Here is a 23659-nt window from a genome sequence, read left to right on the forward strand (position 1 = left end):
CATCAGCCCACCTGGAGAATGCCCAGAGGTGGAAATCTCAGGTCCAGAAAGTACAAATCCGGACGAAGATTTTGTTTCGACCAACCAGTTGAGTCCTCTGTGACTGTAACGCTTTAAGCTCAACCGGTTGGTTGAAAGTAAATCATAGTCCGGATTTTTATTCCTGGACCTGAAATTGCCAGATAGCCAGTCCAGCTCGACCTACACACAACGTGGTCCGAGCCAATGGCTTTCAAAGAAGGTCTCAGGGAGTGCATTTCAGGAAGCACCAAACTGGCATCGTAAATCGGTGAAGTCGTACGAACAAAACCAAAAAGATGACATATGGACGGTTTCCAGTCTGCTTCCATTCAAGGCACCATAGCCATAATTTTAGTCACAGGTTGCTGGGGTGTGTCCTCCGCTACCCATGCATGACTGAGACTCACTCCCAGCGTTACTCACTCGTCACTAGGGCGCGGGAGGCTCCTGTCGATCAGGTAAACAGGCCATCTATCTTTGAGAACAAAGGTGACAAAAAAGTAATGAGAAGTGATGTTGTGTCTGAAACCAAGACTCAGAGGCGTGTATTGAGTACAAAGGGAAGGATTGCATTGTTCTCAGAGAATGACGCGACTGACAAGGAACAAGAATTCACTTCCCAATGGGATGCACATACGAGTATGTCAAGCATTTGGTGGGTTGTTTTGGTTGGTGTGAAGATTTGGCGTGTTGCGTTAAAGAGGTCACTATTGAGAGATTTTGGCTGGGGAAGTTATTAAGGCGGGATAAATGTTACTGATCCCAAAGGGGAAATTGCTGAAGTAATTGAAGTGATTGTTGTCCTTCCTTTTCTATCTAAAAAAAAGGAACACAAAGTGAGAGGCGACATTCTTCAGTTTGGACATATATTCCTTTTTAAAATGAGAAACCTGTTAAGTCTTAATACAGTGAAATAAATTCATGAAATCATCCATGTTCTATGACCACCTATCCCAGAGGCTATGAGTACAAGGCTGGGAAGAGAAGGACTGGGTGCCAACTCATCACCGGGATTCACTCACACACCGCTCACGCCTACGAGCAATCTGGTAACTCCAATTCATCTTAGTATGCTGTTGGACTGGATCCATGGTGGAAACCCGAGCCCTGATCCCAGAGGTGCGGGACAACAGTGCTGACCACTACGTCACCATGCCACCATTACTTTTGTTTCTGAATAAGAATTGCTAAATAATGTCACATCTCACTGTCACAATGCACTGTCCTTACGAAAGTATCAATTCCAGTAATAGAAGTACATTTATTGCCCAATTGAAGCCCAACATATATACTACAGTATACTACATATATGCAAAAGATATTATTTTGTTCATGCTAGTCAGCACAGTGAGCATACATTATGCACATAATATGCTCACTGGCCACTGTATTAGGTACACTTTACTAGGATGAGGTGAACCCCCTATTGCCTTCAGAACTGCCTTCATTCTCCATGACATACATTCAGCAGGGTGTTTGAAACATTCCTCAGAGTTCGTGCCGACATGACAGCATCACACAGCTGCTGCGATCTGTCAGCTGCACCTTCATGGGCTTTCTGACATGGTGCGTTATCCTGCTGGAGGTAGCCATTAGAAGCCGGGTGCACTGTGGTCACAGAGATGGATGTGATTATCAGCAATATTCAGGTAGCCTGTGGCATTAAAACGAGCCTCATTTGGTACCGGGGCGCCCAAAGAATGCCAAAAAAATATCCCGCCCCCATAACAGCACTACGAGCCTGAATTGTTGATACAAAGCAGGATAGCTTCAGGCTTTTATGTTGTTTACGTCGTGAGTCCATACCCACCGAAGCCTCAGTTTCGTGTTCTTCCATGGCTGTAGCCCAACTGCCTCAAGGTTTGACGTGTGTATTTCAAGATGCTCTTCTGCATACCTTGGTTGTAAAGCGCAGTTAGTTGAGTTGCTGTTGTGTTTACATCAGCTTGACCCAGGCTGGTCAGTCTTCTCTCACCTCTGCCACCAACAAGGCTTTTTTGCCCAGAGAACCTCCGTTCACTGGATGTTCTATCTTTTTCGGCCCATTGTCTGTAAACCCTAGAGACAATTCTGCATTAAAATCCCAGGAGATCAGCAGTTTCTGAAATACTCATACTAGTCCGTCTGACATCAACACCCACACCACGTCACTTAAGCCACCTTTCTTCCCCAGTCTAGTGCTTGATATGAACATTAACTGAAGCTCCTGACCTGTACATGCATGGTTTTATGCATTGTGGTGCTGACATACGACTAGCTGATTAGATATTTTCTTCAAGCAACAGTTGAATAGGTGTACCTAATGATGTGGTCGGTGACTATATATGTTCACCAATAGGTGTCACTAGTGTACACGTTGTTGAATAGCGCTTCGAGTTATGAACTTTTTGGCGAATCATCGGGCTGGTTTGCCTCAGTGCTACAGAGAAGCTCATTTCGCCGTCCCTATGAGGGCATTATGATCGCAACTTCTCCAGCAAACGGGTAACTCAATCAACATTTCGACATTTGAATTCAGAGAAGGCATTGATCACTGCAGCCTCGTCGCATTTGCTCTTGAACACTGGGGTGCTAATTGGCAGTAATTAACAGTAAGGGTGTGATCATCAAGAAACGGGCACATACCTGAAAGCGCATAAAATGAAACGCTGATGACTAACGACCCTTAGCTGCTATAAATAGTTGATGATTATCCACCACCAAATCTGGTTGAGCGGTTCGTCACTTTGGGTTCGTTCTAAAAGAATATTTTCAAAAATAAGTAGGCCATTAACGGTAATGTTGCAGTACGATATAAAGTCCAATGCATAAAAATGTATTAGATTGTTCACACTGAGATCTGCTGAATTTCCGCAGTGAGAGGAACAGAAAAACAGAACCTCGGAACCAGAACAAAAGAATCAAATGTGTGTTCAGATGATTATACGGGCCGGAAATGGTCGATAACTTCTCGCCACGCCGCTATAGTTTATCTGTTGTTGCAGGAAACCAGCACTTGTGACATGAAATGGGGCGCAGGAATATTCTGGTATGTAGTAACAGTAACTTTCTAATAGTAAAATGAGGTGCAGCCGATGAGAGAAACGCTATTCCATAAGAAAATGGCAAATCAACTTGCCGAATGTTGTCTTGTTTAAAACAATTTAAATTGTAAACTTATGTAAAATTTCAATTTAAAACTATTTAGGCCTAATCGTTGCTGCTCGTTTAGGTTCAGGGGAATTTTTCGGGGATGTGTAATAAACATATTAGCGCCAGTATGCATGGGATCCTTATCGCATCTAAAAGATATGATTTTAATATAAAGACTATACTAATACGTTAACACATGCAGTCTAATGAAATAAGATGTTCAATACGTAGATCTACGGATGTTTTTTTTTATTTTTGCTTCAAATATTGTCTAATTTGAACTAAAGAGATCTGATTTGATTTTTAAATTTTGCTTTATATTAATCATAACGGAGTATCTGCCCTCAAAGCTTTATCACGCTTTATTTCTGTCTTATCCGTGCTTATGTGTGTATTCACTGTATCTTCGCGATAACCGTCCGAAATCAGGTAGCGCTGAAAACACTTGAGAGAAAAGCGAAGTAGTGCGGCGGATTTCTGGGGGGGCTCAACACACACGACTCCACTGAAAAGGAGCGAGAAGTTCCATCCACCTTGGCCGTGGTGTGGAGTTTGGCAGTGAGGCGCGGCAGATCACACCGCGCCGCTGGAAGGGGCGCATCAGTCCGCGCCGCTGGAAGGGGCGCATCAGTCCGCGCCGCTGTGACAGATGTGCATTCCTCAAACAAGCGGCGCGTCCCTACAAGTCGAGCAGGAAGAAGAGAAACCAAGTTTACTGGCGCACTGAAGGGGAGGGGAGGCGCAGGTAAGATGCGCGGAGCATGTGGAGGCTGAAGTTAATTACGCTCTCATCAGCCATTTTGCGGTGTTTTCCTGGAAGAAGCGGGCAGACCTGCACCCTCAGCTTTTTCAGATTTTTATACTGCAAACTCCGTTTTGCACTTTTGTGCCACGTCACCATTCTTTTAGTAATGGTAGCCGTTTTATAATTATTATTAGGAGTGATTAGAGTTCTTGAAGAGGGATACGGGTCTTAAAACGGGAAACATTTTGGGCTTTTTAGATACGTCCCCCAGCCTGGCTTGCTGCTTTCTCCCTGCATCGTGTGCATGGCAGACTAATCTGGTTACTAAGTTAAATGGTAACCGGGACGGAGGCAGCGGCGAGCGGCTGGCGACGGAGAAAGAGGCGGACGGCGCGGCTTTCCCCCCTCCCCGGCGCAGACGGGCTTCGGACATGTCTCCCTGGACTATCTTACCCGTCAGTCTTCCCGTCCTGACCATCACCGGAATATGGGTTGTGTAAGTACACCTTGTAACTTTAAACTGGCTTGGCTTTGTACACACTGCTGGTGGTTTAAGTACGGAGCTCTGCCGTATGACCACGATCGAGCTGCGCTTAACTGCTTTAAGAAAGTTTCTCTAAAGTCCCTTAAAGTTTATCGATGTATAGTATTAATATGACTTTTGATAATCTTTGGTCATTGTGGTGCGGTTATAGCCTAATTCATTGTCCGATGCTTTTGTGCTTCACAATGAGCTCGTGTTTATTGGTTTACAACGAGTTAAACTTGCTGATTACCTTATTTAAGAAGACAGTCATAACTTCTATTCTGCTTTTGTGTTAAGAATCAAAATGCTTGAATTTAAGTAAGTCGTTTCCTTTTCCTTAAGCAAATGAGTTTTCACAGCTGGGTATTTGATAGCGAGGAAATACAGGTTAGATAGGTTTCTCACGGGTTCGAGGGTGATGCTTTGAGTTTTAACCTAGTTTTTATGTTTTGTGTCCAAATTGCTAACCGCGAAACGCACAATGTGTATCAATGTTGACGATTATGTGGCTTCATTTAACGAGCGTCCATTTACAATTTGCCCTTTTTATTCAACGTATTAATGATTTTATTTAGACACATTCACCGGAATTGTCGCTAATGAACCTGAAACGGCACGGACGCATTGCTGTTAATTTAAAAGAAGCAGTGATGTTGTTTAGGTGTTTATTGGAGTGTGACACCTTCTTGATCTGTAGACTGGAGGTTATCGCTGCCCTAAAATGACAGGGAGGGGGAAATCAGGTAGCGCTGAAAACACTTGAGAGAAAAGCGAAGTAGTGAGGCGGATTTCTGGGGGGGGGGGGCCTCAACACACACGACTCCACTGAAAAGGAGCAACGAGTTCCATCCACCTGGAAGTCAGGCTGCTTCAGCGGGATCCTGATGGCTGTCTTTTGTAGGAACGTTTGCTGTTTCCAGGGAGCTGAGGGTCACTCGGGTGACGTGTGGGCAAAGAGGCTGGAAAGGCACTCGTTAACCGGTGCTGCCTTTGCAGTACTGACTGCATTTAGGGAGGAGGCTGCAGGACCAGCATGGGGGGGGGGGCTGGGGTGTTAAATGGGCCCAAAGGCTCTGACGGGGCCCTGAGGTGCTGGTGCTTTTGTGGGAGGCTCTTCGCAGTGTTGGGAAGTGGTTCTGGTCCAGTTTAAAGTTAGAGATTAAAGTGCAGGAGGTCCTCTGCCTCCCCTAGGACAACATATGGGAATGCCTAGAAATGATGATGATGATGATGATGATGATGATAAGATGGAGAACTTATTATTGTTTTGTGGCTGTTATTATCATCATCATGATGCTGGGGGACGTGATGATGTGGCAGAATACTGGGTAGCGTTTGCCAGAGAGCCATTCTCTGACCCCCACCCCTGTAATAGTGCCAGTTGTCCTTTAACATGTGGAAACCTGGCTGATTTCAAAGGGAGGCGAGCAGATGAAAGTTGTGGGGTCGTGTCACTCATCAGCTTCTTGGCCCGTCATTGTTTCCCTCTGTACATTAAACCAGGGGATCGTTTTATAGTTTTCTGCCTGCATGTGAAGCTCGTCTTCCTCATGAAGATGCTGAAGACGTGTAGGACCACCTGTGACCCCCAGCACAGTAGCTCTGCCTCTGCAGGCCACGGTACGGTCTGTACGACGCAGTATGAATGCTGTGGATAGTAGGGAGTTAAAGTAAATGAAGGTTCCGTGCCAGCGGTGTTGGACAGAGCTGTGGTTTCGTCAGTAAGCACTGCTGGGGAGGCGTGGGCAAAATGGCGGGCGGCATTCCTGCAGCAGGGGGCTCAACCAGAGGGGAACCTTGGGGGGGGGGGGGGTGGGTGTGGTCTCGATTGCTGGCCCCCTCCCAGGAACAAGAGATGTTCTCTCTGGACTGTTCTCCCCTAGCAGATGTGAGGTGGAAAGGAGAACTTTGACATGGAAGGATGGGACATCATGGCACTGTTAGTATGGGGGGGGGGGGGGGCTGCCTTTGCATGAGAGGTCCAGTGGGCCAATGCTTTGGGAGCCCAGGACTTTGCCAAAACAAAGCATTTGGAAAATGGGTCCAGTCTGTGTCCGGAGGCAGTCCTGAGCCCCAGGTGTGAGGTTGTCCGCTTTTAAGCAAGTCAAGTATATCACTGGATATAAACAATCACCAGCGCCACCTACAGGCAATTATGTGGTGTTTCTGGTATTAACCGAGTCTACAAGATGAGAACTGCATTAGAATATAGCAGATCAAATAGACCAAATATGTTGTTGTTTCTGGAACATTGGTTCAAAAGAGCAAAGTACTTAACTACCGATCAAGTGAATCATTAATATAGAAAACGATGCATTTGACACTAGTTTTCCTCTTCTTGTGGCTTGAGAACAGGCTTGTGTTCAGTAGAAGGAAGTGCCATAGTACACACCCCACCCCCCCCCCCCATCAAAAATCCCTCCTGACCAAAATGAATTTCAATTTGTGCCTCTAAGGAATATGGAAAAGCTCCCTTTTAAAAACTTCGGAAAATGAATGGATCCAAGGTTGTGGAGCACAAGGGCCCCCTTGTGTTGTGGAGGAAGCCGTGATGTTTTGGTGTCTCGCCTGTTTGCCTGTGATATTCTTAGCTGTGTCCTGCCTGTAACTGCACTTCAGTTCCAACTCGTTTTTTTCTCCCTCTTTCCCACATACTTTGTCCCCCGGTCCACTCGCTGCTCTGTGTGTTCTGCGCTGGTCTCGTCCCCCGGTCCACTCGCTGCTCTGTGTGTTCTGCGCGTACTTCGTCCCCCGGTCCACTCGCTGCTCTGTGTGTTCTGCGCGTACTTCGTCCCCCGGTCCACTCGCTGTTCTGTGTGTTCTGCGCTGGTCTAGTCCCCCGGTCCACTCGCTGTTCTGTGTGTTCTGCGCTGGTCTCGTCCCCCGGTCCACTCGCTGTTCTGTGTGTTCTGCGCGTACTTCGTCCCCCGGTCCTCTCGCTGTTCTGTGTGTTCTGCGCTGGTCTCGTCCCCCGGTCCACTCGCTGCTCTGTGTGTTCTGCGCTGGTCTCGTCCCCCGGTCCACTCGCTGCTCTGTGTGTTCTGCGCGTACTTTGTCCCCCGGTCCACTCGCTGCTCTGTGTGTTCTGCGCTGGTCTCGTCCCCCGGTCCACTCGCTGCTCTGTGTGTTCTGCGCTGGTCTCGTCCCCAGTCTGCCTGTCCTGTTTGTCCTGCTGCCCTGTGCAAACAGCTCAGGTCCCTTCTTGCCGTTTCCCCCAGACCATGTGAACCCCTGTTCTCCAGCAGCGCTGGGGCGGTGCATCATACAGCGATTTACACCGGTAAAGCAAAAGCATGTGGCTCTTATATGGGAATCTTCCAGCCATAGAGATCAGGAGCCGATCGAAGACTCTGAGGTTTTGAGAGCATAAGACGTCCAAAGCAAGCAGCGACGGTTCCTCTTCTCGCTGTTTTCTGCGCTCTGCTCCTGAGCGGCAGTTGGCAGTCATGGCCTCTAGGGCTTCCAGAACTCTCTCCTGAAATATGTCTTCCTGTCATGAAACCCACCCTTGTTGACTCGCCCCGCTGAGCGCCTGTGTTACGCCGGCTACAGTCTGCGCCCTACACTCACTGGGGGTGAAATGTTCTCTCTCCGCTCAGGAAGCCTAAAGCCCGACGTATTGTGTTTTCGGCTCGAGGAAGCAAAACCTCGACTACATTTAGCGGCCTTCTGTGTCTCGGCCCCGGATGGAGGGATGATGGCCTGAAGCCAAACCACAGGAAGGCCATGTTCGTCCCTGTGATTTTGCGGGATGCCCGTCGTTGGCCGTCCTGCTTGAACAGTCATAAAGGCAGAATTGCAGGCCTCCATTTTGGTCTCTCGACAGCGTCTGGCTGTGCGGCCTGCTGTGTGAATCGTGTGTGTGTGTGTGTGTGTGTGTGTGTGTGTGTGTGTGTGTGTGTGTGTGTGTGTGTGTGTGTGTGTGTGTGTGTGTGCGCGCGTGCGCAGCCTTTCAGTCTGAGTGCTGAAGCACCCAATTGAACTAATTATTAAGCTAATGGCCCATTTTAGCTTTAGCTAGTCTCTCAGTAGCACAGCTGTTAGCAGGCCGGAAAGCTGGAAACCGTGCAAACAGCAGTCTGGGCGGAGCTGGCTTACCGTCGGTGGCATTATATCCGTGTCGTGCTGTAACCAGTGACACCTGCGAGAAATTCTCATTGGTGGCCATAAGGGACCAGTTATATTAATGCGGCTCTTTCTATGGTCGTCCTTTTTTATAATTTGACAGGGATTCGCAGGCCCACATATTTAAGAAACGTTATCTATACTCAGAACACCGGTATTTCTGTGCATTTTGACCAATCAGATGGTAACACAACCAGCTCAGTTCGGTCACTCTAGCAGGGCTGTGTCGGTACAGCTCAAGTACTGTTCAGGGTACGGGTCGCGGTACCGATCGGGGTACGACTCGCAGTACGGGTCGCGGTACTGATCTGGGTACGGGTCGCGGTACTGCTCAGGTATGGCTTAGTTCTTTGGTCGTGGGAAAAGCACCATTTGACTGCTCTGTCTGACAATGAGGTCATTAATTCAATACCATAGTTGACAATATCAACGCAAATGTTTTGGTTCTTTTCTCGGTTTTTGGAATAACTTATCAATGACCCTCTGTGGCCACGGTGACGGAAAACAAGTTTATGATAAGAGCATGGAAGTAATGGGACAGTTGGTTCCATGTAGTGGCTGGGCTGCAACGTCGGCTATAGTCTGAGGGGAGGTTGGGTTTCCCAGAATGCAGTGCATGCGTAAACCAAGTGCCTCTCCACCACTTCTGTCCAAGCAAACATCACCATTGACTTCATGTTGGGGCAGTGACATCGATGCACGGTCACCCTGACACGTCCCCTATCAGCCGCTAACGACCTCCCTGGGTCTCCGGATGAGCCGCTAAACTTTAAGCCGTCTGTTTGAGTAGCTTCTGTGACTCTCTGCTGATGGAGTCACTGTGTGAGCTGTTCAGTCTGAGGAGCATCGTGGAGGATAATAGGTTCACCTGGGAGACGACAACCTCTGGGCAGGTGGCCTGTGTTTGACATCCTGTGCGATCACATCAAGGCTGAAGGAGGTGCTGGGCTCATCTTAAGAGGGAAGCTTCCGGTTACCCTGCGTGACGGGGGAGGAGATGGTCTGGATGGAGAGGTGGGGCGAAGGCCGGTGTGGGTGTGCTGTTAAAGAACACGTGTTGAAGAGAGAGGACGGTACGCACTGCAAGCTAAGGCGTCTCTGGCAGTGACTCAGGTGTTGGCCGGAAAGCAGCAGGGAAAGCAGCGGCATGATCAAGGCTTGAGTTCAGAGCAAACCGGGAACCTTCTGCGGTCTGAACAAAAGCTGGAGGGCCGACTTGTCAGAAGATCCCAGATGTGGGTGATTTTCCCATGATCACGACTAGATTGTGCTGAGTAGCTGTTATCGTCCATGTCACACACACTCAGCACCCACCCTTCATTCCACACCACCCACACACCCCCCCTCCTGGTTTCTCTTGAAAACTGGGTAATTGGAGGCAGTCTTATCGGATGACTAGGGACGATGTGCATTGTGTAGTGACCCAAGGCTATTGCTCCCGATACAGATAAGAATTAGAGCCGGCTCTGTTGAAGCTAAGTTGGGTTTAACCCTGAAATCTGTATCAGATGTGCTAAATTAGGGCTGCACCTATGACCTGCAGAGGGGTAGATCTGCAGGGATTGGGTTGGTGACTACTGTTCACCTTCCCGTAAACAGCTGAAATGTTCAGATCTAATACCCACCTGTCTGGCCCCCGACATGCTGTTTTCTCAGGCTCCCCAAAGCCTGCCAGTAGATGGGATCCCTCCCCTCCTGCACTGTTCCTCACCCCCTCCTGCTGTTAATCCCTCATTTTCTCCTTTTCCCTCTCATTCCAGATATGCCATGGCCCTCTACAACCAGCACGTCTGTCCCATGGATAACTGGTATGGTGGCTCCGCCTCCCGTCTGCTGTTACACGCGCAACATGTTCCCATCATCCCCTTTCAAGCTTGTCAGGGTGACCTGTGCGGCACAGTCAATGGGCCGGTCCGGTCAGGGTTTGCCATGTGCGGCACAGTCAATGGGCCCGCCCGGTCAGGGTTGCCATGTGCGGCACAGTCAATGGGCCGCCCGGTCAGGGTTTGCCATGTGCGGCACAGTCAATGGGCCGCCCGGTCAGGGTTGCCATGTGCGGCACAGTCAATGGGCCGCCCGGTCAGGGTTGCCATGTGCGGCACAGTCAATGGGCCGCCCGGTCAGGGTTGCCATGTGCGGCACAGTCGCTGATTCACAGGGCCCCTGTTAGCACAGGATAGACACCTTCCTTTTCTTCCTGAACCACACGATGATTTAACAGTGACTTCAGGTCTGCTAACAGTAATCTATAACCAACTCTAATCTGTAAACGTGTTTAAATGTGTCTGTGTTTAAACTTGCTCACGGCCTGAGGTGCCAAGTCTGAGTGACCTTGTCAGGGGTCATCCCCTCTCCTGACAGGTGCTTTGTATTTGACATCCTGTGTGACCCCATCAGGGGCGGAAGGAGGTGCTGGGGTGTCTTAAGAGGGGAATAATTAGGTGGTTAAATCAGATGTTTGAAGTTAGTATCAAGAAAGTCGGAAATGGGGTGGAGGGGGGGCTTCTCGGGGGTTTTGAAGGCCGTGGGGTCGGTTCCTCAGCTGCTGTGACTTTGTACAGCAGTTAGTGACGATGCTTCGATGTCACCGATACGCAGCGGAATGTTCCGGAGTGAGCTGTCGCTGTCTGCCACGGTGCCACCTCTTCTGCGGCAGAAAATGCTCCCCTCCCCGGCCTCGAAGCCGACAGAATGCCAGGCGTCCATTTTAAAAGCACTACCTTAGCAGGCGGCAGGAGAGAGACCCCCCCCGGCCTGGGCCACAGATGTGGACCATTAAAAACTGGTGGAGCTTACAGTTACACCTTCTCAAACCAGAGAGGGGAGACCAGCATGACAGAGAGAGAAGGAGGTATGGGGGGGGGGGGGGCTATAGAGAGGAGGGGGGCAACGTGGGGGGGGGGGGGGGGGGGGCTACAGAGAGGAGAATGCAAGGGAAAGTGCTGGAGACATTATGACAAATAAAAGGGACAGAACAGGGTGGGAGGGGGAGAGACTGCAGAGTGAGGGTCCTTCTAGGCTCCCCCCCCCCAGGCAGCATGCGCTGTGTAAACAAGGCACTGCCACGCAGACGTCAGGCCCCCCCCCACCGTGATACCTTCTGACGGTTCACAGGCTCGGCCTCTGTGCATGAAACATCTCCAGCACACTTTGGTTTGTGCGAGTCACCCCCCCCCCCCCCCCCACACTGTGAGAATGACCCGGTTCTAGCAGGCTCACTCGGAAGGCCTCCCACCACCCCACCCCCCGCCACCCCCACGGAGCGTTCGTTCTGAAACGGTGGGTAACATTGATCGCTAATCGCTTTCCTCGGAGCTAGAAGGGAGTTCGCCACGCTGGCTACACGTTTGGCGCCATCTGAGAGAGCCGCGTGTCCGCGTGCCTTCGCCTGACTCTCACCCTCTTCCCGCAGGGTGTATAACCAGTCCTGTGAGGTGGACCTGTTCATGCAGAGGGGGCCGGTTTTGTGCTGCACCCTGGACAACGTGCCCCTGATCAGGTCAGTGTGACTCCCCCCCCCCCCCCCCCCCAGCCGGTACAACGGAGCAAACAGAACTCTAACCATCCCACAGTTCCCATCCTTCCCACTGTCTGTTCCCCCAACAAGAATCCCTTCCCTGTAATCCGTAATTTGGCTGGTTATACAATCTCCTGTATTAAAATAGACATTCTCTTTATTTTGGGGAATGGGGAAAAACTGTCATCCTAACTATGGCGACCTTAACCCCCACCCAGCCTTTACTCTTAACCCCCACCCAGCCTTTACTCTTAACCCCCACCCAGCCTTTACTCTTAAACCCCCACCCAGCCTTTACTCTTAACCCCCACCCAGCCTTTACTCTTAACCCCCACCCAGCCTTTACTCTTAACCCCCACCCAGCCTTTACTCTTAACCCCCACCCAGCCTTTGCTCTTAACCCCCACCCAGCCTTTACCCTTAACCATAAGTAACCAAGCAAAATACACGATTTTTGGCATTTTTACTTTTTTGATTGCAGTCACGGGTTTTTGTAAAAATTTTTCAGGACCTGAAAAATGTCTCCACAAGCTAAAATAGTAACAGGTTTTACCACAGTGTGTGTGTGTGTGTGTGTGTGTGTGTGTGTGTGCATTTGTGTGTGTGTGTGTGTGTGTGTGTGTGTGTGCATTTGTGTGTGATTGGCTTTTGGTTTGTGTGCCATGGCTGCATCAGAACTAGAGTCAGACTGGGAGTTTGAGGTCAGGGAAGAATGCAGCAGGACCTGATTGATCTTCCTGTATAAAAGGAGAAAAGACCTAGAGTGGGCCGTCTCACACAGGCCTGTTACATGATGTTAGCCTGGCAGCCACAGCCGGCAAATTAAGAGAGGCGGCCCTTACATGGGCTGAGAGAAGCCGGCCAATGGGAGCCGAGCCCACCTCGGCGCTAGCAGGGGAAGGCGGGGCTTGTGGACAGGCAGTGTTCCTGTGAGGTGCATGGATCCCAGCAGTGTGGCTGAAAGAAACCTAGAGTTAGCTTTTACGTCGTGGCCCAGAGTCCGAGGCCGTGTGGGACTTCGGCCCCCGTCTGCTTTCCTGAAGCTGCTGAAGCCGGCTGACATGCAGCTGTAGCACTTCGTGGACTTTTCAGATCAACAGGAACTCTGGCTCTGAAACGGTAGTCGTGCATCTCGGTTCTGTTTCCTCCTGTTCCAGGGCCCACCTCACACCCCCCCTCCCCCCCCATGCTGCTCTCCTCACACGAGGGCTCCTGGCATCCTCTGAGGAACTGCACGCCCGGGTGGGGAAGGTGACTTCCTGTATCTAAAATAGCAGAGCATTGCAGTGTCTGGAGCCCCCGTGGCCCCTGCTCATGCCCCCCTCCCCCCCTCCTGGCACAGATCTGCTGGGGCTCGTGTATGTGTCACTGCAGTGCACTGCCCCCCACCCCCCACGTACACCTCCTGGCTGTGGAGTAGCTCTCGTCTGCAGTAGGTAAAAGGTCAGCGACCACGTCTGGGAGGCTCAGGCCTGCTACAGCGGAGTGGAGGACGGAGCCTGTGAATCTGACACCAGCGGCCCCAACCCAGGGCCAGAATAAACCCCCCCAGATCCCCCTAAAGTGCCAGAGGCCACACTTTGCTCACACGAGGCACTTCGGGTCTTAGCTCGTCGTCCCCGGTCCAGCTCTCCGGTCCCACCTCTCATGGGGAGCGGCTGCCTGAACCCCACACCGGCTAATGTCTCCCCCCGGTTTCCCCCACAGTAAGTGTGGCAGCCTGCCTCCTGAAAGCTGCTTCTTCAGCCTCATCTGCAGCACCGGCTCCTTCATGGGTAAGTGAAGCGTCTGCATGCATCCTGCTTCTCTGCTCATGCTAGTATGTCCAGGGTGTATCGCAGCCCTGTGCCCGGGACAGGCTGGCATCCTATCCGGGGGGCACCCCAGCCCTCTGCCCCGTGACAGGCTGGCATCCTACCCGGGGGGCACCCAGCCCAGTACCCGTGACAGGCTGGCATCCTACCCGGGGGGCACCCCAGCCCAGTACCCGTGACAGGCTGGCATCCTACCCGGGGGGCACCCCAGCCCTCTGCCCCGTGACAGGCTGGCATCCTGTCTCGGATGTACCCAGTTGTGTGCTGCCTGGAGTATGTTCCTGCCCCCCACCTCTCTAACTCTCCTGACCCCCATCAGGATAAGTGTTTGGTAGATGGATGGATGTTTAAGCCACCGATATGCACCTAAAATCCACATCCACCATGTCTGCCTCACCTCTCCTACATGATTATGCTATTCTGATGGGGGGGGGGGGGGTCACGACCTTCAACCCAGACATTCTCCCAAAGTTCACACTGACCATGCGCACCCCCGCTGACATGGCGAGGAACCACACAAACTTTTCCAAGCACAGCATGTTCACTAAGTAAACAATGATGTTGAGATGTGGCCGGGGCCCGGCTCAGGTATTTCCTCTCCCGGCTTTGTGTATTGACACTAAACTGTGGACTTGAGATCGGGTAACTTTTAAATGTCCCGGTGACTCCTCGATGGACTGATGGGTATGCAGAGGGTCTCTGTTTATCGGAGTCCGGTCACCTGCTGCGTCGTCTTTTCGTGTTTGTTTTAGTGAATTACAGGGTATAGAAAAGATTAGTCTACAGTGAGCTGCAGAACAAACAAATGTAGGGGACACAGTGAGTGTCGTACACCGGCGTCCCTGCTGGGGGTGCTATGAGAGAGCGTCGTACACCGGCGTCCCTGCTGGGGGCGCTGTGAGCGAGCGTCTTACACCGGCGTCCCTGCTGGGGGTGCTATGAGAGAGCGTCGTACACCGGCGTCCCTGCAGGGGGCGCTGTGAGCGAGCGTCTAACACAGCTGTCTGCAGCATATTTCGATGCTAGCTCTCTGGTTTTCGGTTGTGGGTCACCTGTTTCTGAGCGGAAATGGAGACCAAATGCAAGATGTTTCTCCCAAGTCAGCCACAGCACTGATCTGGGAAGAACCAACAGGCTGTTTTAGTTGGGAACAAGTTTCATTCCTAGGAAACTTTTTCCACAGAAGTGGAAACATGACTGACAACATCGGCATGGCATGTTGGGCCAAGATCTGCGAGGCGTGGGGTGGGGGCACGCCACCAGGTATCTGTCACTGTCATTCCCATGAGATTCATCTCCTTTAACCCCTCCCCCCCCCCATTACATGGCTGCCAGTAAGTGGGCGGGGGCTGCGCACTTTGGTTTCTTGGTCAATGTTTTCCAGCTGTTGAACCAGTCAGGCTGCAGCTCGGACTCCAAAGACGTACTAGCAGTGCCAGACACCCCCCCCCACTGCTGCCTCGCCTTGCACTGACCACAGGCGCTGGAAAGATCTGCCCCCGGAGTCTGCCCCCCCCCACCCCCAGCACCAGGATAAAACTGGCAACGGGACCAGAGCTAACCACAGCCGCCACAAGTAGCCTGGCCGCCAGGAGGCCTGCAGCTGCTGCCGATTCGCTCCCCAGCTGCCGACTGACCCACTAGAGTCCCCGAGCTTTTTCCAGCCCGAATCTGAGATCCGTAAAATGGGAACGACACTTGGACCTGTGCAGGTCCTCATGGGGAATCTGCTCCATCTTAATTAAGCCAAGAAGGAGGCAGTCGTGTTGGTTAGAAGCCATCAAACGTACCAACAGTCCCTGGACGGACGGTCATGGACAGAAATACTGGTTAATGGGGGTGTGGGGGGGGGCACAAGCTGACACAGGAGTGAGAAGGCTCCCTCGTTTGTTTGCTGCTGTCGGGCGGCTGTGATCTATGACCGGTTCCCATGGTGACGAGGTTTCCCCTTCCGCAGTGCTTGAACCCTGGGAGGGTGGGGTCATCACTTGATTTTTTGGGCAAGTGGTGTAAGCAGGAGGTGGTTTGGAGTGGGCCGCCCGTCACGTGACGGCTGTATCTGCCAGCTAGACGGAGGGGGGCTCACTGCAGAAGGACCCCCCAGGACAGTCCTAACGTGACTGCGCCCCAACAGCGCGCTTGGAGTCCTCCATGGCCTCAAGCACAGTGTCGCCCTTTAGTTTCCTTCCCAGTATTTGACGTTTCCCGAGTGAAGAGAATCTGTGTTCGGGCCACCCAGGAATGTCAGTCACTGGCTGCATGGCCGACTTGGGGGGGGCCATGTTTACTATCTTTGTCCAGTGCTTCTACAGCCCCCCCACCCCAGTCCAGCACAGATACCTTCCATGAACAGGCTCTTCATTTACACGTACGGTGGCTTCGGTGTCCTCTGGAGCGGCCCATGGCTGGGGGCAGGGGGCAGGGGGCAGGGGCTCACGACAAAGCACTCTTCCCATTTGCCAGTTAACCCCCCCCCCAGTTAACCTCCGCCCCTCCGGGAAAGCAAAGGCAGTCATCCGTGGCTTTGTGTTTATTTTCTGTCGGCGCTAAAAAAAGACGAGTGTGGAGAGAGGCGCCGGAGCTGTACTGCGGGGTGGGGGGGGGGGAGGAGGGGGCGTGGCCACCCGGGGTGGGGGGGGGGGGGGGGGGGGAGGAGGGGGCGTGGCCACCCGGGGTGGGGGGCGGGGAGGAGGGGGCGTGGCCACCCGGGGTGGGGGGGGGGGGGGGGGGAGGAGGGGGCGTGGCCACCCGGGGTGGGGGGGGGGGGCGGCTGCCTGGAATTCAGAAAGACACAAGTTTCCACTCTGGCATTTATCGGTGTGAATATTCAGGCGTTTAGGGATCTCTGACCTGCTCGCTGAGAAGGTTCCAGAATGACGGGAAACGACGTTAAGCTGCCGTCTCTCTCGCATTAGCGAAGCGTGCAGGAAGTGACATCGTTGCCTGCAGGAGTGACATCGTTGGCGTCGCTCTCGGTCTGTTGCTGGGAGAGGTCGCTCGGGGGAGGGGGGGTCAGGACACCCCCCACACACACACACATACACGCGCTCACTGATGGTGCCTTTGCCCCCCCAGTCATGCTGATTGGCCTGCTCCGCTACGCCCACGTCATCGAGAAGCACAGGAACTGCATCCTGAACACAGCGGCCCTCTCCATGTGCTGGATCTGCGCCACGGGCCTCATCATGGTGGGCAACTTCCAGGTGAGGCTCCTCCCCCGTCCGCCGGGGGCCGCCTGCCTCCCACCCCCATCACACATTCGCTGAAGCTTGCCCCTAACCCTCCTCATCCTCTGACTCTCCAGCAGCCTGACATCCTGCAGTCAGCCGATAAGCCTCCCTCTCTTCTGCTCTTTCATACTCATCCTCCTCCTTGCTTTCCACCCCGCCCTCCCTGCCTGGGTTTCTGGGGGCACATGGGGGGGGGGGGCTCTCGTTAGCTTGATAAAATCCAAAGGCTTCTAGCAGCACTGCTTCTGATTGGTTGACAGCCGGGGCGCCGTGTTCTCGAAGGACATGGACCATCATTGCCTGTGAGAGCTGAACGGCCAACAACCAAAAACAATCTCAATTAATTAAGGGGGGGGGGTTACATTATGGTGGAATAATGAAAGGTCCACTATATTCGGTTGCTGAGCCACGTGGTTGGTTGAGGGGGGGGTGAGACGTTCTGGTGATAGAGGGCCCCAGATTGACGTTAAGAGTGTGGGAGTAGTCAGTGCGTGGAAAATGCCCCCCCCCCCCCAGTTATTTAGCCACTGCTTTTCCTGTCAGGCCCCCCTTTACGGTACCAAATCTTCTCCTCATGTTGATTAAAGCGTTTATGGTGTTTATGTTCCTTCTGTGTTATTAAAGAACCCATTTTTGGGTCTGGGTGCAATTATGGCCGTATGTAATTGTGTGTGTGTCTGTGTGTCTGTGTGTATTTATATATTTTTTTATATGGCTGCCTCCCTGTTTTATTGTAACTTTGCCTCTGGGTGTTTATTTTGTTTTTAAAAAGCCTTCAAAAGGGCGAGATTGTTTTTGAGAAAATCTCACGGTTCGCGGCCGTGAATGTGTAATTTGATACGCAGCCCCCCCGCAGACTGTGCCGAGACAGGCCCCCCCCGTCTGACCTTGAGGGCCACTATCCGCGTCTGTAGCGCCCCACCTGTCACGTGCGTGACACACAGCTGGCGTCCATCCAAAGCCATTTTAACACTTTAAATCGCTTTTACACGATTTCACACACTTTTACATGCATTTTGGCCCTGAGCGTTTACACAGTCATATTGAAAGAATTCCACTTTACCGTGTGGTTTTACATTTTTATTGTTCAGAAATTAGCAGCAGCTCTAAGGCAACGAACCCCTCGCTAACAAAGTCCGCCGGTTAGCGCGCTAATCACCGCGCTTCATGTCTCCCGGCAACCATACAGTTGGCATTTCGAATTCCTCCCTCTGATTGGCCAAGGGACCTGCTATGGGTGGGAGACCCTCGAGGCCTGTATTTGTAGGGGTGTTTGCTCTCCTTCTGGGGTAGGAGCTGCCGTTGCCAGGACCCGGTGTCACCGGACAGGCTCCTGCTCTGATTTCCAGGAATCCCTGCAGTTCCTGGTCACGCCAGTCTGCTTCTTCTCAGATGGGGGGGGCTCCCCGATCCTCCGGCGAGCTTCTCAGTCTAGTGATGCAGGTCCGGACGCGACCCAGAGCCGGGCCTGCACCTGCACTGGGGGCTTCAAATATCACAGCTGGCTTCCCTGTTATTTAAGGGGTTATATAAGGTCATAACAGCACCCCCCCCCCCTCACACACACAGGTGATTCATAAATACTGATGATTTTCAAGAAATATCAAGAAAGCCATTATTATTTCAAATGTACACTCGGAAAGTCAATAGGTTCCACAGTTTGTAAGGCAGTTCCACCTTAATGGGAGCTAACGGCTCCACTCGCTCACTGTCGTGTCCCTGTTCTGCCACCTGGAACATGGGGGTCAAAGTATCAGCTATCTGAGCCCCTCGCCGTCCCGGAAGGTCGCGTCCAGACGCGTCCGCAGCCGTTTATCGGCTGACTGATGGGTGACCCGAAGCCTGCAGAGTAGCCAGACTGTATGTTTCCTGACTGAAGGTCAGTCTCGCTCCATTTGTCCCTCTATGTGACGTTGGCTCTTATGTGGCAGGTCAGGTGACCTCAAAGCCAGCGGCACCAAACAAAACCGCTAATGAGGTGAAAAGTAATTAGTGACAAAGGTGCATGTTGCTAGATAACGGCCCCGCAGACAGCCAGAGGGCGTGGCCAGTGGGCGTGGCTGCCACGTGCCGACATGTGGCCCCGTTGATTTCCACTGGCCCTGCCGCCCCCGATGTTTCGTTCGCTGTATTCTTTCGGCCGGTGCCGAGAGGGCCCTCTCGCACGCCTTTGTGCCCCGGCACCCCTGCGTGTTCAGGCAGGATCCGGTGTAAGGAACCGTGCCGGTGCAGAGGTGGGGGTGTAACAGTTTCCCGTCACAGTGCAGAAATTTCACACATGCTGTCTGGACACGTCCACACGCGGCCCTCCCCCTCCACAATTAGCGAGCCAATTAGGGCCCTGTCTCATCCAGCCGCCGCATGCCCATTGGCCGCCTGCTTCGCTTCAGACGTGGTCTGGATGTTCTCTGCTGTTCATGGGCGCGCAAACATCACCTCTCAAGCTCACGGTTGGCCCAGAGATGTCTGTGGTGCACTGGGGCACTAGGGGCCGGTGAATGACTGTGTTGGTCCAGCGTTCAGGGAATCGCTGCTCAAGAGCAGGCCAGCTGGAACAGGACTTTGATACCTGGCCTCAGTCCCACAGTCAGTGGCCACATCAAGAAGATTCCACTAGATGGCGCCATCCCACCTGCACTAACCTGCTAATTGTGCTGCATTATGGTTACTTTGCATATAGTTACTTTTTTTTTTTACATACTGCTTGTTTATATGAATCGTTTTAGACTTGCGTAGCGCCCCCTGCTGGCTGAGACTTGCTGCCCAGGTAAGGACGAAGGACGGTCTTTGTGTCCTTCCGTGTCTCCTGAGGGCCAAGGCTCCCAGGCACAGTGAAGAGGGTCTAGATGTAGGTGCCCAAGCTTCTGTGTGTGAGGGTCAGCAGTTCATTGACCCCGATTAGCTCACGTTCCCGAGCAGCGGCCACCCGGTGTCACCGTCGGTGGTCATGTGACCACAATCTGCACTATTGTGCATTGTCTTCCCTCATGTGACTCCAGGACAAGGCAGCTTTATGCTCGTCTGCATGTGTGTGTGCGTGTGCCTGCACACACACACACGCTGCTACAGCACCAGCGATGCCCCGGTAATGGCATGTAAATGGGAGATGGACCACTGACGTCTGCTGATGCACTAACCCCCCCCCCTCCCCCCCCGCAGGTGGACTACGCCAAGGTGCTGCACTATGTGGGGGCAGGGGTGGCCTTCCCTACCAGCATGCTGTTTGTGGGCCTCCAGTCGGCCCTGACCTACCGACTCGCCAAGACCCAGGCAGAGTACGGCGTGGCCCACTTACGCCTGGGGATGGCGCTGCTGGCCTTCGTCTCCCTAGTGCTCAGTATCCTTCCGGCTGTGTGTGTGTCTGTGTGTGTGTGTGTGTGTGTGTGTGTGTCGTGTATATTACATTGTGGGGACCAAATGTCCCCACAATTTGCGAAAATCCTGTTATTTTTTCGGTCTCCACAAGGGGAAATTCAGTTTTATAAAAATCTGTGACTACAATCAAAAAACTAAAAATGCTTAGTCTTGTGTCTTGTTTAGTTAATCATGGTTAAGGTTAGGGCTGGGTAGGGATTAAGGGTGTTATTTCTGGGATTAGGGTTATGCCCGTAGAAATGGAAGGAAGGACCCCATAGAGATATGAATGCAATCGTGTGTGTGGGTGTGTGTGGAGGGAATGTGTTTACGTCAAAGCACTGTGTGTTGTGAACTTGACACCTTCCAAAACATTCATTACAGCATTATAGATGGTAATAGTTTTTACAGCTTCTTAAACACTGCCTCCTGCTGGTCGCCTTCAAACGGTGGTTAACCATAGTGCTAAAGCAGGAGGGTTCTCAAACTTTGATCAAAGATCTGCATCAGACTTTTGTTCATAGTTTGTTCAGTGACAAAACAGCGTATCGGGAACTTCAACAAATTCTCATTAATTGTGTGCGTCAGTGAGACCCCACCCAGCACTCCCACACATCCCATCCCTGCTCCTTGACCTCCTACCCTCCAGGTGGCGCATTTTTTGTTCAGGAGAGCTTTGCGCTGCAACACGCCTCGGCCATCTTTGAGTGGGTCTTCGCCGTCATCATCATGCTCTTCTACGGAACGTTTGCTTTCGAGTTTGGGGACGTGTCCAGCGACACCCTGATGGTGCTGGCCCGGGGCGGGGGCTCGCGGGGTTCATCCCGCAGTGAGCGCAAGGCGGAGGAGGTAACAGGCCCGGGCCACCTGCACCCTCCCGAAGGCATGTCCATGCTGTAGTTGAGGGCTGGGAGCCCTAAGACACTTTCTGCCAGCCGGACATGGGATCTGCCACTGACAAGAGGGCAGGGGGACCTTCAGGAGGAGCAGTAGGGGCTTCTCCCTCCTTCACTGGGGCTCACAGAGGGGGCGTGGGCAAAGCTTGGCACATGGCTGACCTGCCGAAACCTCTCAGTTTCTGAGAACCAAAGACCAAACTGGCCTCCTGACTTCTCACGGTCCAGCAGAAAGGACCGGCAAGGAGCACAGGGACCCTGAACGGCCCACCAGCCCCCTGGGTAAAAAGGGTTCCTTCCAACCAAAACATTCCGCCCCAGAGCACTTCTCGCAGGGACCAGGATGGACACCTGGGACTTCGGCAGGGCATGATGGGTAATGAGACATTTTGCAGGAGCAAGCAGGGCGTCCAGTGTGCCTCTCAAACTCTTCCTGTCCCTGGTGCTTGATGGAGTAAAAAAAAAAATATTGGGGACAACATACAAAGTATGTTCTAATTTAAGTGTTTGGGATGGTTTTTAGTCAATTAAATGTACATTTAAATTGACGGCATTTAATCCCACACCAGTTTGTGAAAGCTGCTGATTTTTCCGGCATAAAGGGGTAAAACCTGATAGTGTTTTTAGTGAATGTAGTATTTGCTGATTCCCCAGGAAATCGCCATCGTTGTAGTTCAGAAGTGGAGGGGCTGTAATGGACACAGAAGAGGGCAGAATCGCCGATTGGCTGTAACTTTAGCTTTTCCAGAAGAAATGTGTCACATGGTGGGAAATCTATTAACCTTCCTTTGCCTTGTTCTCATATGCCCACCGCAGTGCTTTCAAACGCAAGAGCATGAAGTTCACACGAAGTCGCTTTTTAACTATGCAAGGAAAACAGCCCGGAGCTTAAAAAAAAAAAAAAAAAAAAGATAAGCCAAAATATACCTTTCAATGTGCTGGCATGATAATTTTAATAGTACCTACACCCACTCCAGGGCCAGTCTGCCTGCTTCAGTCTCCAGCTATATTTTGAAGGATCTCTTGTTCAATGAAAGGCTGACACCTTGTGGTCAGAAGAGATCACTACATTGCTCTATTTTGGTAGCGCACCTTATAGCACAACTATAGATTCTCTTTCGTCTGATATTGCACCAGTAAAAGTCAGCAGGTGTATTTTACCTTCAGGGTTGCTGTCTTACAGAAATGCACCAAGCCGTTATAGATGTATATTCCTATCCACTCTTTTATTTTTATTTTTTTTATCTGTCTCTTCTGTCTTTCTCAGGAAAATCCAGTACAACGTCTTTCCAGCTTGTAGTTGGAGTATCAGCAAAATATGTAATTTGTTTCTTGAATCCAGAAACAAAGGGACAGTGTGTCTTTTGGATGTGCAGCGATATTAGCACGTTAGCATTCTGTATGTCTTCATTACAGTGTCCAGGCCATGCTTTACTGAGAATGTGTCCTGGAAGTGAAGTGTCACCCGATTTAGTATTTGCTGGGACGTGGACGTAAATCCTGGATGGCTGCTGCTCGGCCTCCAGGAGTCCGAACTTGCAGCAGAGAGACAGTGATTGTGCTGCTGGCTCAAGGGTCACAGGTGACTTGGAACCGGGGCCAGGCAGCTGGTGGATCTCTGCAGTGGGGGGCATGGCCAGGCAGCTGGTGGATCTCTGCAGTGGGGGGCATGGCCAGGTAGCTGGTGGATCTCTGCAGTGGGGGGCATGGCCAGGCAGCTGGTGGATCTCTGCAGTGGGGGGCATGGCCAGGCAGCTGGTGGATCTCTGCAGTGGGGGGCATGGCCAGGCAGCTGGTGCCAGTTGGAAGGTGCAGATTCACAGGGGTAACTACAGATTTAAGGCGACGTCTCAAGAAGGTCGAGAACCACAGGAGCAGGAAGATGTGAGCCTTACTTATCCTGGTGAGAAGCCCCAGTGGCCCCCAAGCCCTCTCACAGCTAGGGTGGGGGTCAGTGGAAGAGAGAGGGCGTGTGGCGAAATAGCAGAGATTGGGGAGAATCAGTGTGCCTTAAACGATGGCAAATATCTCACACATGCAGACATGGCTGCAGAACTCACTGGCCTTATACTCACTGCATGCAGTGAGGTGGCTGAAGTCTGCACAGTGAAATGTTTTGTGCCTCTTTTTCCACTTTCAAACCAAAGATTTAATCCTGTTATTTTATGTTAAACTGTTTAATACGTGTTAGATTTTTCTAGCGCTTCAGAAAAGTTTTAAGTAGCTGTAAGGAGGACAGTTGTGCTTAGATTATGTAAGACTTTGAATTGTACACTCAATAAAAAAAATCCAGAGAAAT

The 23659-nt window shown here is 51.8% G+C and overlaps 1 protein-coding gene across 5 annotated transcripts; it reads left to right on the plus strand.

Annotated features, from left to right (window-relative positions):
• The first annotated feature begins 2492 nt into the window (after positions 1-2492).
• Positions 2493-23658, plus strand: zgc:154058 (Transmembrane protein 150A-like). Of its 5 annotated transcripts, none has more exons than XM_048987479.1 (9): positions 2493-3049; positions 3583-3898; positions 4157-4394; positions 10310-10357; positions 11962-12048; positions 13774-13841; positions 16956-17083; positions 20270-20447; positions 21114-23658. In XM_048987479.1, the coding sequence occupies exons 3-9, from the start codon at positions 4330-4332 to the stop codon at positions 21362-21364; spliced, it is 825 nt and encodes a 274-aa protein (XP_048843436.1). In that variant the 5' UTR covers positions 2493-3049; positions 3583-3898; positions 4157-4329; the 3' UTR covers positions 21365-23658. The 5 variants fall into 5 exon arrangements, 3 of the variants coding, with proteins under 3 accessions (XP_048843436.1, XP_048843433.1, XP_048843434.1); XR_007384144.1 differs by lacking the exon at positions 2493-3049 and having other exon boundaries at positions 3421-3898; positions 21114-23037; positions 23075-23658; XR_007384145.1 differs by lacking the exon at positions 2493-3049 and having other exon boundaries at positions 3421-3898; positions 21114-23037; positions 23112-23658.
• Position 23659: the final 1 nt, after the last annotated feature.

The sequence above is a fragment of the Brienomyrus brachyistius genome, chromosome 20, assembly GCF_023856365.1.
Source record: "Brienomyrus brachyistius isolate T26 chromosome 20, BBRACH_0.4, whole genome shotgun sequence".
In the NCBI taxonomy this organism is placed as follows: Eukaryota; Metazoa; Chordata; class Actinopteri; order Osteoglossiformes; family Mormyridae; genus Brienomyrus; species Brienomyrus brachyistius.

Excerpts from the sequence above, each read along its gene's own strand:
- zgc:154058 (XM_048987479.1), top strand. The coding sequence starts at position 4,330 with ATGTCTCCCTGGACTATCTTACCCGTCAGTCTTCCCGTCCTGACCATC. Across the intron at positions 10,358-11,961 it reads GTCTGTCCCATGGATAACTG|GGTGTATAACCAGTCCTGTG; the intron begins GTATGGTGGCTC and ends CTCTTCCCGCAG. Across the intron at positions 17,084-20,269 it reads TCATGGTGGGCAACTTCCAG|GTGGACTACGCCAAGGTGCT; the intron begins GTGAGGCTCCTC and ends CCCCCCCCGCAG.